Source organism: Halteromyces radiatus (assembly GCF_025201355.1).
Source record: "Halteromyces radiatus strain CBS 162.75 chromosome Unknown BX664scaffold_6, whole genome shotgun sequence".
NCBI lineage: Eukaryota > Fungi > Mucoromycota > Mucoromycetes > Mucorales > Cunninghamellaceae > Halteromyces > Halteromyces radiatus.
The window spans coordinates 1,185,546-1,197,213 of NW_026251692.1; the positions used below are offsets into that span (position 1 = coordinate 1,185,546).

Here is an 11,668-nt window from a genome sequence, read left to right on the forward strand (position 1 = left end):
CCGCCTCATTTGAGCGCATAAACTATCCCGCGATTATGTTTCACAAAACCAATCCATCGTTTACCATTCATCGTCATTACCATTGCCTTGACTCTGATTTTAAACAATGGAGTTACCATCACCACAAACATAAAGTTTATCATTTTATATGATCACATCATCTATTGCATAAGAAGACTAGAAAGTTTGTTTTGAATTGTTTTTCAGTTTTATTGAATGATATAAAAATAAAAATAATAAAATAAAATAAAAATCAAAGAGTAAGACTAGGATGCATTGACAGCTTTCAGACTAGTCCCGTTCGGCAACACTTTTGTATTGACCCCATCTTCACCTATCGTATTCCCGGACGTGGATGTGGTAGTGGTTGCTGTCAGTGAGAGATTGCTTGTTGCATTTGTGAGTAATTGTACACTTGTATTTGGTCCACATCGAAGTCCATATAAGTAGCCCCTTTTTGTTCCAAATAATAATAATAATCAGATATACTATCTATTTGTTTCTATGGACACACACACTTACAAGTATTTTTGATCATCAATCTTATCTTCAAAAAACATTTGACGCATCTTGAAAAAGGCTGTACATGTCAACAAACTATCGCTACCTGCTTGATGTTGTGGTCCAATACGTGCTACCTAATATAAAACAAGAAAGAAGAGAAGAGGAAAAAAAAAAGATGAGGAAAGATGTGATATTTGTTATTTATATGTATATACTTGTAGATCATCGGCTATGTCCTGTAAACCACCTTTAAGATTCTTGCAGCTTTTCATCAGATATTTTATATCATAAACACATGGGAAATACGTTCGAAGCAATTCAAAGAATTCGGATTCATCGGCCGGCATCGCTGAACAAGTCAAAACTTTCAGTAAATAACCAAAGTCATATCCACTAAGAGTAATAATAATAATAATAATCAATGAACAACAAATAAACAATAATAAAATGGACCTTACCTATGAAAGGATATCCATTTAACATCATCCAATAAGACGAAGCCTGAGCTGATCAACAGCTCTCCAAAGTGTTCTACATCAATTCCATATTCTTCATGTTTCTTAAAGTCAATTCCAGATTTCGTCAGTAGTTCAATTGAATCTTGAGCATACATATCGTCACTATCATATAGCACACAATGTTATGAGTGATTGATTCAAATTATTTCAAGGTTCTAAACTTACTCTAGGTTGAACTTGAAGTTGAATTGCCAAGTACATATGTTTCCAGGTAAGTTTCCATGTTGATCAGCAAATGTAACACCAAGTTGGATGATTTTCAAAAGGTCAACATTGCAACGTAAGGTTTGATAATGATAGTCGGAAGATGTTCGAAAAGTACCAATGGGTCGAGCAACCACTCCAGGGAATTCTGTATCCTAGAGAAGAAGAAAGAAAGAAAAAAAGAAATTAGTACCCACAAACACAAACATATATATACATATACACTTTTTTTTTTTTTGCTGTTGTTGTTGTTGTTTTTGGCTTTTCTTTTTTGGGGGGAAGGAAGGAGATGCAAGTAAATAGTCTTCTCCCCAAATAAATCATCTAATATTCGTTTTCCCATTCCAGTCACTATATTCTATTTCTTTCTTTTTTTTTCATACCATGGCAAGATAAGGATAGTCTTCTACTAGATCACGCAAATAGGCCATTTCCTCATCCAAATTTTCCGCCCATACTTCTCGAATATATTTTGAATCATTAACTGGCATCTAAGTTGTGAATATATTGTTGTTGTTGTAAGAATAGTAGTTGTAATAGAGTGAAAGAAGTAATGATACGTATTGATTGAATGTTGAAGATTGATTAGGGAAAACAAAAAACAAAAAAAAAAAAAACAGAATCGTCAAATAAGATAAAATATTTCAATAAAGAAAGAATAAGTAAAAAGGCAAGGGAAGAAAAAAGGAAGAAGAGAAAAAAAAAGAATTTTGGTCTAACCCACCTCCGCTTTTCTCTTGAATGATAATGACACTACAAAGCTGGCGGAAACTCAATTCATTTTTTCTTTTTTTTGTGACGAGGCTTGTAGAAAAACCCTTACCACTGTATATCATTTCTACAAGAAAAAAAAAATGATAACCATTTATTGATAAATATATATATTATATAAAGACAAAATAAAAAGGGGAGAAAAAAAAAAAAGAAGAGGAAGAGGGAAAGAAAATTAAAACTATATACAAAAGGGTAAAGACTAGGAAAAAAAAACTATATAAATGATATAAATAAATCAACTTTGTTTCAATAATGCCAATACAGCTGCCGCTTCTACATCATCTGCTCCAGCTGTCAATGGTAAACAATCACTTTCTAATCCAAATTTTTCTGCAAAAGAGATCGTCAAAGTACTACTTCGTTGTTGCTGAGAATCAATCGACATTGGTGGAGATGAATTTGGTGAAGATGTAAATGATTCCAATGGGCTACTAAAAAATGAATCCGATGATGACCATGCATGCTGTGATATGGATGATGAGCTGTGATTACTGTTGCTGTTAGTCACTATCATTGATGACGACATGGTGGTAGTCGCTGTTGAAAAATCCATACTGTTATCAGATCCATTATTACGATTTGATGATTGTTCAGATTGATGGTGAAGATCGCTTGAGGTATAATGTCCATAATTGTCTTCGTGTAACAATAAAGCCTTTGATGCATCTATCCTGTTTGTCATCATTGATTCCTTACCATTTGCTTGTTTATGCTTTGTCTTTGTACGTTTATCTTTCTTAGTTGAGCTGATTGATTTCCTTCGTTTGTTGTTGTTGTTATTATTGTTGTTATATGATTTATGCCGTTCCTTTTGATCAGTAGTGAAGGTTGATGCTCCTTGACTTTCATATGCTGTATCGGATAAAATCTTCCCATGTTTCCATTTGACACCACAAGCGTTACAGAGCGTACCAGCGCCCTCTGGTCCCCGTCGCCACATAGGAGTAGATTTCGAACCACAATAAAGACATTTCTTTGCTGAATGTTGATCTTGTCCATTTGATCCACGTGAAGTTGATGCTCGTTTTGTTTTCGGTTTTCTAGGAGGAGTGTAATCTGAAGAAGTAATCAACACTTCAATTCTGTATACAATTTTTTTTTTTTTTTTTTTTTTACCTTTATCATCAGTATCACCCATATTTTCATCACTACTACTGCCTTGTTCGATCGTAGATTTATGCCCAATAAGTAAAATATTTTTGGTATCCGATTCATCTTCGTGTTTAATAGGTGATAATTCATCATGATTTTCTTCTGATAATAATTTCACAGGTGGCAGGAAGCGTTCTGGGTAAAGAGAGAATTCAGCTTTGTAAGTTGCGAAGCGCTCACCATGGAGACGACACTAAAATAAAGAAATCAATATACAAAATAAGCAAAAAAGGAATAATATTATGTTCTATTTTTTTTTTTTTAAAAAAAAAAAAGAAGTTTACCAAATCCACCATTTTGTGACATAAAGCTTCATAACTGGAAGAAGTATGCTTCAGAGAATAATATATGTCAGCAGAAGCACCAGAGATTTCCACATTGATTGGTTGACTATCATGAAAACTAGACAAGTCGTGGCCAGGGTCTGTCAAACGCCTTTGAGAAGGATCGCGGGCTCCAGAAGAGATTAGACGATCACTTGAACTACAAACAGCAGCAAATTCTTCCAATTTGGTTCGATATTTTACCACAGAAGGGATTTGATTTGAATCAGAATCATGAAAAGAAAAGGAATCATGAACTAACGCTAAAGATTTGGGACCGTGGAAAGTACAAAACATCTATGATAACATATGTGTAACAAATCCAAAAAAAAAGGTTAAGTGTTATCATCCTATTTTTTATTTTTTATTTAATATACATACCTGGAAAGGAGCCATGTCATTCACTTGTTCCACCATTGCATCATGAGGGAAGAGATAATAAGTACATTCCGTTGACAAAGTAGATACACCGCTATGCTGAGCATTTTGACCATTACCAATAGAAAATACTACACAATGATCAACAACCCGTCGCTTTTTCCGCTTTTTCGGAGGTAAGGCCTTCGTACTAGTAGTAGTAGTAGTAGTAGTAATAGTAGTAGTAGTAGTAAAGTTTGAAGTGGACGGTTGTTCATCTTGAGATAGAATGTAATTTTCGGATAAACACAGTAGAGCCTCGGCGCCTTCGGGAGAAGATAGAGTTTGAATAGGATCAGCATCTTGACCATTTATCGAATGACCTTCACCGATATGAGTTGTTGGATGAATAGGAAGTCGATTAGCTTTCTTATCATATACCAATTCTGAAATTTCCGACCTTGTCACTTCATAAAAGAAAGCACGGATCGCAGGAAGTAGACCAGACTTGAGATAGGCAGGACCAAGATAACGAACTTGACATCTGTGGTGAAGGTGACCATCTATGGGATCCACAACATCTTCACCAAGCTGTGTAGGTACTTGAAAACATTCAAAAGTTTCAGAAATCCAAAAGGTACTAAAAAAAAAAAGAAAGAGGACAGATTTAGGATCAAGTTGGATCAATAAGAGATGATAATATCATCTAAATACTTTTTTTTTTTTAAACTTACTCGGAAGGTAGACGGCTGGATAACACTGCACTATGGGATCTGTTTCTTGTCAAGGAAGACATATACAGTGTAATAACAACAAGATCAACGGGAAAGAAAGACAATAAGGAAGAGGATATTGTAATCGAACGAGTATTTTTGTTGGGATTCACAATAAAGACTAATCTAAAACAAGATCTGCTTTGTTTCGTAATTTCGTTCAATAGATAATTGATTCTTTGAGGAAAGACCAGATCAAAAGAAAGATAATCGGTCAACAATCAAAAAAAAAAAAAAAAAAAAGAAGAGGAGTCAAAGAGTAAAGATATAAATAAAATAAATAAAAGTCAAGAAATATTTCAAAAAAAAAAAAAAAAAAAAAGAGAAGAAAGACAAAAAAAAAAAAAAAGAGAAAAGATGGAAATAAATAAAAATGATTAGCCGCACCTTTTTACTATACTTTCTCCGCAAAGGATAGTAACATTCTCACAACAGTTATTAACATAAAAAAGGAAGTAAAATGATGTTCAAATTGAATAACTTTTTACTTTGATCCCTTATATTGATCTCTATTTCTTCAAAAGCACGGATGTTATTGTTATTGTTTAGCAAAACTAGGCATGCAGCTAACCCGTTGGACGAGAATAAATAACCTGACCCTTATGAACAAGAACTCGTTTCCTATTGGACAGTTTCTTTTTCTTTTTTTTCTTTTTTTTCTTTCTTTTTTTTTTTTTTTTTTTGTCTTCATCCCCAAAAGGTAGATTGGGAAAGTTAGATCTCAAGTAGATCATGTAAGAAACAAAATGAGATCGCAAACGTACACACATAATTATATCATATGACATGTTCAATACGATAGGTTGTGAAATAAACAGGCAAAATAATAATTAGGATAATACTGGAGAAGACAAGGAGATAAAATAAAAAAAAAAAAAAGGAACCTTTGTTAATTGAATAGTGTGTGAACAAATAATAGTAATGACAATATATTTTGGCGCTACTACTGGATGATTGCTGTAGATAAAAAGGTGAAAAAGTTATTGTATATTAGAGAGAGAGAGAGAGAGAAAGAAATAATATACTTAAGTTTCAAATATATCATAAGAGTTGTTAAGCATCATTCTTTCATCCAATGTAAAACCAAATAATGATAGACCACATAATAAGATAAAAAAAAAAAGTCATAATCGTGTATTTTTATTTCTATATTTTCAATAATAATGGGATAAATGTAATATCGTAATGAGGAATGTAGGGGAAGTACTAAACAAATGTCATTGTTTGTACAGTTATCTAAAACAAAAAAAAAAAAAAAAAAAAAAAAAAAAAAAGAAGAAAGCAAAAAAAATGTATGTAGAAATTATAAATAGAAAGTTCGTGACACCAAATTCTATAAAAGGCGTCGGCGTCCGAAAATTTGACATTTGCTTTATGTAGAACAAGTCAAAACGAATTTTCATCAAGGTTGCATGGTCTAATGGTTATGACTCCAGACTTTGAATCTGGCAGCCCGAGTTCGATTCTCGGTGCGACCTGATATGATGATCTCCTTACAATTGCAAGGAGGCCCCTTTTTTGCACGTGGTTTCAGTTTTTTGACTTTGACTAAACTTGGTAATTGTTTTTTATTTTTATTTGTGTTAAGGAATTCTTTGGTTTATAGGTTCAAAATTGAAAAAGTAAAACGGATGATTGAAAGAGAATAAGTTGTTTAGTGAGCACCAGTACTTGATTACGCAAGCACACGTATAAGTAAAGAAATAAAATAAAACAAAAAGTAAAGTAAAGAAAAATAAAGTCTTGTTCCAAATTTGGAAAGTAGAAGTAGAGTAAAATTGTTCTGACTTTAAATATAGAACAAAGTGAGCCAATCAAAATAGATAATCCACAATACAATCAAGTAGGGATGAAAAGTAAAGATTTATTTAAAAAAATATATTGATGATTAACTAACTATCAAAAAAAAAAAAAAAAGAAGGGGTATTTATACTATTTGAAATTTAAGGTTAAAAAAATAAAATATGAAAAAGAAAATGAAAACGAAAAGAATAAGTGAAATAAAAAAATAGAATGAAAATAAAAGGGGAAGTAAAAATGAAAGTAAAAATTGAAAATAAAATTATTTTTTTTTTTTATAATTTTTTTTTTTTTTTTATTCAACACTTTTTATTTTTATTTGTTGCGGTTGTGTTAAGGTTTTTCTTGTAATTGGGTAGATGATTGTTTTCTTAAAATGATGGAAGTGTTAAAATTTTTTTATACTTAACGTGATGATTGATTTATAGATTTGATGGATGATATTATTAATATAATAATATCGTTGATGATTACTTGTAGTAAGCACTAGATCTTTTATAAAAAAAAAAGAACAAAATATAATATATGATGATTTATAACTTGATTCAAAATATAGATGTCTTGCAATGATCACACTAAATGATGATCAATAATTAAAATAATGTAATATAATAACTTGAATATAACTTGATAATAAAATAATAAATATAAAACTTAACAGGATTGATTTCTTAAGAGTGACCAAGATGATTATACAATCTTTTATTGATTTTGACATGATAAAACTTTGAAAAAAAGAGGAAATTATATAAACTACTACTGTAGATGTATTTATATACAAAAACTGAAGATTATTTTTAGATGATTATGATTAATCATCAATGAGAAAATAAAGTGGATCAAACGGGTAAATGTGATAGAAAGTAATAACGGATGAAAATGTGCAGGAGTAGGGATTCAGATGAGACCTAAAATATAAAAAAGAGAAAAAGGTCTTGGTCAAAATGTGAGACTTGGATAAATGTCAAGTTTTTCAAAAAAAAAAAAAAAAAAGGAGAGGGAAGTCAGATTTGTAGAAAGGAAAGCGACAAAATGTGATTCACTAAGAGACATAAAGATATAATATGATACCAGCCTCGCCTTTCATTATGGTTGCTAAGAGACGGCTCAAAAAGAAAGATAGAATCGTAAAAAAAAAAAAAAAAAAAAAAAAAAAAAAAACAGATTAATACCATCGTTTAATGTAATACGTGTATTTTTTTTTTTTTTGTCGACATTACCTTTGCAGCTTTCCGTAAACAGACGCCAGAATGACGATGACATGAAGATATTGGATGTCATGCAAACCGTCCCAAGTAAAACAAACCAAGAGAAAGACGAATGACCTTCCAACCAAACTACGTCAAAAAGGAAAAAAAAAAAAAAAAAGAAAGAAAAAGAAAAAAGAAAAAAAAGGAAGATGTAAGATTTTTTTCTTTTTTGTGAACTTTTACAGTCAAAATTTCAAACTCATTCCGCTTAAATTTCGCCCTGAAAAAGATGACCATTATCATATCATCATCGTGATTGAGAGAATTTCCAACGCAAAAGTTCGTGATATTATTTTAAGTATGAATGAATGAATTCAATAGTTTAGAAAACCTTTTTCCCACTCTCTACTTGCTTTGTTCCTTCATTGCTTTTTATATGTTGACTTTCATATCCCCCCTTTTCAGAATTTCTACTTTCGGAAAAATCCTGTTCGCGTGATCAAGAGCTAGCAAATAGATCGTAATGATTATTTGTATAAAACAGAATTAAAAAAAAAAAAGGCATCTGATCTTGTTATGCTACAAACATCCATAGAATAAAATCTTGAAAAAAGATCATAAAAAAAGAAAAAAAGAAAAAAAAAAAAAGAAGCTAGATCTTGATAAAAATCATTTTATTCGTCAATCATACTATATATAATTGGGGTATCACTACATTTCTACACTAATACCAAGGGAAAAGTACAGTAAAAAAAAATAATAATAACAAAAAAGTAAGGAGATCTAGCTATATAATGAATATTCAACTTGGTTCATCGTTGTCCTTTATAGCCTTTTCCAATGATTCCACTGAGAAGGAGTTTCCAGCGCTCAAAGATTGCCAAACAGAGGTAGCAACATTAACAACAGAAGGAGGTAGACCTAATATGGAATAGAATCATCATCATTATTAGTACTCATTTGTCTTTTTTTTTTTTTTTTTCTGGTTTCTTCTTATTACCTGCTACTTGCGCCACTTTCAAACCATGTGATTGTCTGCAGACTCCAGGTTCTACTCGATGCAAAAAGGAGAAACCAAGATGATCTTCGTACAGACTTGTCTTGAAGCATTTCAGATTTTCAAAAGTACCGACAGCTTCAGCTAATTCATGATAATGAGTGGCAAATAGAGTTCGGCATCCAATCCTTCGGTTCAAATCATCCAAAATAGCATAAGCCAAAGCAAATCCATCTGATGTAGAAGTACCACGACCTACTTCATCCATAATAACCAGAGACTTTGATGTAGCATTTTTCAATATTGTGGCTGTTTCTGTCATTTCCACCATAAATGTTGATTGATCTTGAGCCAAGTTATCCGCTGCCCCCACTCGACTAAAGATATAATCAGTCAATCCAATACGTGCCTTCTTTGCTGGTACAAAACATCCCATATGAGCCATCACTACAATAATTGCATTTTGCCGTAAAAAAGTACTTTTGCCGCCCATGTTTGGACCAGTCAGAAGCCAAAGTCGTTGATCATCTTTCAATGCACAATCGTTTTTCGTAAATAATCGCCCTTTCCGTCCAAGATATGTTTCTACCACAGGATGTCGTCCACCTTCAATAATCATATCTTCTTCAGCATGGATTTCAGGTCGTGTCCAATTATGTTGTTTTGCCAACCAAGCAAATGTGGTCAATGTATCTAATTGCGCAAGTGTATGACAACTTCGGATGATAGAGCTGCTCTGAGCCAGTAGTCGATTCACCACTTCTTCAAAAATTTGTCCTTCAATTTCCATAATATGAGTCACTGTGCCTTCTAGTTGCATAGATATATCTGCCCATAAAGGTAAATGGTATCGTTTCTTCCCTTTTGTTTGGTGCACCATAGAGAGATTTTGATCTTGATAATAGGCTTCCAACTTCTTTGCTTGAGATGAATTCACTTCGACTATATGACCATAAGGAGACTGTGATATCAGACAGAGTGTTTTTCCACAAATAGATCGTAACGTATCCTGAAGTTCGTTCTTCTCTTGTTCAAGTCGTTTCAATTTATTATAAAGTCGTTTCAATGTTGGATTATAATCAGGATTGACAAATCCATAGCCTTCACTTTGCATTTCACCATCATAGTTCGTTTCATCATCAGTAGTGCTGTCTATGTCGAATGAACTTTGTTGTTGTTGTTGTATAAATGCATGTTGAATATCGTTGATATGATTGTCGTGAGGATCCAATGTATTTAGTAAGGTTTGTATGGATGCTGGCAAATTAGTGTGTTGAAATAGTTGCTGAATTGATTTCATAGTATTGAATGTCCTGTTGATTTCAAATAAATCCGAGTATTGTCCTCTTCGCATAGCTAATCGTTGTAAGGCCCGTTGTGCATCTGTACTTTGCTTCAATTGATATCGTACATCAGATAAAATATAACCATGATGGTAAAAATAGTCTACGATATCCAATCGATTTTGTATTGCTTTGATAGAACCAAGAGGACTTGATAACCATTGTGAGAGTAACCTTGAACCCGAATTCGTCATAGTATGATCTAACATACCAAGTAAACCATCTTGTCGACGACCACCCATCAAACCTTTCAGTAGTTCTAAAGATGCCATTGCTGCACTATCGATACGTAATATATCTTGTACAGTAAATAATGTCGGTGATAATAGCTTGGGCTTCCTTCCAACATGTGTTTGGTCGATATAATGTAGTAAAGCCATAGCAGCTGCCAGTGATTGTTCAGAAAATTGATTTGATTCTGTCTTGTTGTTTTCTTCAATCCAATTGCTTTCTTCACCAAACATAGAGTTCAACGTGGTTCTACAAGTCATAGCATCAAATACAGTTTCAGGTTGATACGTGATAGACAGCATAGGAGCAGTAGCAAGTATGCGAGTAATAGGATCATATGTATCTTGATTCATATCCAACTTTGAAGATAGTTCATCATTAGTGTAAGTATCAAGAGTGGTTAAAGAAGAGTGTTCCATCCATTCTGGCAAAATGACTTCTCTAGGTTGTATACGTACAATATCGTCTTTGAAAGCCTGTACAGTTGTTTGTTGTAGAATAAATTCACCCGTCGATATATCTACCCATGCCAGACCAAGATAAGTAGAATCATCAGCATTTGTCAAATTTCTTGGTGGGTATACAGCCAAGAGATAGTTGGAAGAATGAGCTGTCAAATAACGTTCTTCAATCACAGTTCCAGGTGTAATAATTCTAGTGATAGCCCTTTGCATTCCGAGAATAGATCCATCATCACGAGCAGACGTTCCGAGTTGTTCACATAGAGCTACACGACGTTTCAAACGATTTACCAAAATATCAACATATCGATGCAAAGAACGTGAAGGAAATCCAGCAAAATCCACCACTTGTCCATTAGCCACTTTTTTTCGTGTCAATTTCAAATCCAAGAGGGAAGCAAAACGAGTAGCATGAGATTCATAAAGCTATTATTAAAAAAAAAAAAAGAAGTTAGTAAATAGTGGTAAATAGTAGTTCTCCTGATTTCAATAATATCAATAATAATAATAATAATAATAATAATAATAATAATAAAAAAAGGGACTTACTTCATAGAAATCACCAACTTGAACCAATAAAACACAGAGAGGGTACTTTTTGGTATATTCGCGTACAGTATCAAGAACTACCGAACCAGTGGTTTTCTGTTTAGGTTCTAGTATAATAGGAAAGTTGGATTGTTTCACAGAAAGTTGAATTGGTTGATTTTGAAGCTGTTTGGCGATAGGTTGAAGAACAATTTCCGTAGTGCCGGACGTAATACGTTTAGAAACAAAAGTAGAAGTAATAAACGATCGAATAAAAGAATATTGTATGAAGTATTGTCTATGATATGATACATATTGTCGAAGAAGCATATATTACTAAACTATATATTATATAATAATAATAAATAAATAATAATAAAAAAAAGAATATTTTTTTTTTTTAAGTTTAGAAAGGAAAGAGGAGAAAAAAAAAATGTATGATCGAAACAAGAAAAAAAAAGATCGCTGCGGATATTGAAAAATTGGGATTTTTTTTTTCTTTTTTTCACTGGT

General features: G+C 32.4%; 4 protein-coding genes and 1 non-coding gene across 5 annotated transcripts; 1 reads left to right on the forward strand and 4 right to left on the reverse strand.

Moving 5' to 3' along the window:
- Positions 1–185: 185 nt before the first annotated feature.
- Positions 186–1,867, reverse strand: BX664DRAFT_338025 (ribonuclease H-like domain-containing protein). Its single transcript, XM_051546353.1, has 5 exons — positions 1,610–1,867; positions 1,188–1,381; positions 963–1,124; positions 720–897; positions 186–638 (listed from the first exon to the last, which is right to left on the reverse strand). The coding sequence occupies exons 1-5, from the start codon at positions 1,715–1,717 to the stop codon at positions 519–521; spliced, it is 762 nt and encodes a 253-aa protein (XP_051398302.1). The 5' UTR covers positions 1,718–1,867; the 3' UTR covers positions 186–518.
- Positions 1,868–2,132: 265 nt separating this feature from the next.
- Positions 2,133–3,427, reverse strand: BX664DRAFT_338027 (uncharacterized protein). The gene is made up of 2 exons (XM_051546354.1): positions 3,117–3,427; positions 2,133–3,056 (listed from the first exon to the last, which is right to left on the reverse strand). The coding sequence occupies exons 1-2, from the start codon at positions 3,136–3,138 to the stop codon at positions 2,236–2,238; spliced, it is 843 nt and encodes a 280-aa protein (XP_051398303.1). The 5' UTR covers positions 3,139–3,427; the 3' UTR covers positions 2,133–2,235.
- BX664DRAFT_338036 (uncharacterized protein) lies at positions 3,324–4,839 on the reverse strand. Its single transcript, XM_051546355.1, has 3 exons — positions 4,567–4,839; positions 3,857–4,472; positions 3,324–3,772 (listed from the first exon to the last, which is right to left on the reverse strand). Exons 1-3 carry the CDS (start codon positions 4,626–4,628, stop codon positions 3,329–3,331), a joined length of 1,122 nt encoding a protein of 373 aa, XP_051398304.1. The 5' UTR covers positions 4,629–4,839; the 3' UTR covers positions 3,324–3,328.
- Positions 4,840–6,011: 1,172 nt separating this feature from the next.
- On the forward strand, positions 6,012–6,083 carry BX664DRAFT_t95. The gene has a single exon. It is a non-coding gene; the product is annotated as a tRNA-Gln (tRNA).
- A 2,201-nt stretch (positions 6,084–8,284) lies between these two features.
- BX664DRAFT_300477 (DNA mismatch repair protein MutS) lies at positions 8,285–11,524 on the reverse strand. The gene is made up of 3 exons (XM_051542341.1): positions 11,177–11,524; positions 8,596–11,053; positions 8,285–8,516 (listed from the first exon to the last, which is right to left on the reverse strand). The coding sequence occupies exons 1-3, from the start codon at positions 11,483–11,485 to the stop codon at positions 8,398–8,400; spliced, it is 2,886 nt and encodes a 961-aa protein (XP_051398305.1). The 5' UTR covers positions 11,486–11,524; the 3' UTR covers positions 8,285–8,397.
- Between the last annotated feature and the right edge of the window lie 144 nt (positions 11,525–11,668).

Bases quoted from the DNA above. Each gene is read 5' to 3' on its own strand.
- BX664DRAFT_338025 (XM_051546353.1), bottom strand. From the start codon at position 1,717: ATGCCAGTTAATGATTCAAAATATATTCGAGAAGTATGGGCGGAAAAT. The intron at 898-962 runs GTAAGGTCCATT...TATTACTCTTAG, and splicing joins AAATGGATATCCTTTCATAG to TGGATATGACTTTGGTTATT. The intron at 639-719 runs GTATATACATAT...GTTTTATATTAG, and splicing joins ACATAGCCGATGATCTACAA to GTAGCACGTATTGGACCACA.
- BX664DRAFT_338027 (XM_051546354.1), bottom strand. From the start codon at position 3,138: ATGGGTGATACTGATGATAAAG. The intron at 3,057-3,116 runs GTAAAAAAAAAA...TTACTTCTTCAG, and splicing joins GGGTGATACTGATGATAAAG to ATTACACTCCTCCTAGAAAA.
- BX664DRAFT_338036 (XM_051546355.1), bottom strand. From the start codon at position 4,628: ATGTCTTCCTTGACAAGAAACAGATCCCATAGTGCAGTGTTATCCAGC. The intron at 4,473-4,566 runs GTAAGTTTAAAA...TTTTTTTTTTAG, and splicing joins TCCAGCCGTCTACCTTCCGA to TACCTTTTGGATTTCTGAAA. The intron at 3,773-3,856 runs GTATGTATATTA...ATGTTATCATAG, and splicing joins ATGACATGGCTCCTTTCCAG to ATGTTTTGTACTTTCCACGG.
- BX664DRAFT_300477 (XM_051542341.1), bottom strand. From the start codon at position 11,485: ATGCTTCTTCGACAATATGTATCATATCATAGACAATACTTCATACAA. The intron at 11,054-11,176 runs GTAAGTCCCTTT...TTTTAATAATAG, and splicing joins AAGTTGGTGATTTCTATGAA to CTTTATGAATCTCATGCTAC. The intron at 8,517-8,595 runs GTAATAAGAAGA...ATTCCATATTAG, and splicing joins GAAAGTGGCGCAAGTAGCAG to GTCTACCTCCTTCTGTTGTT.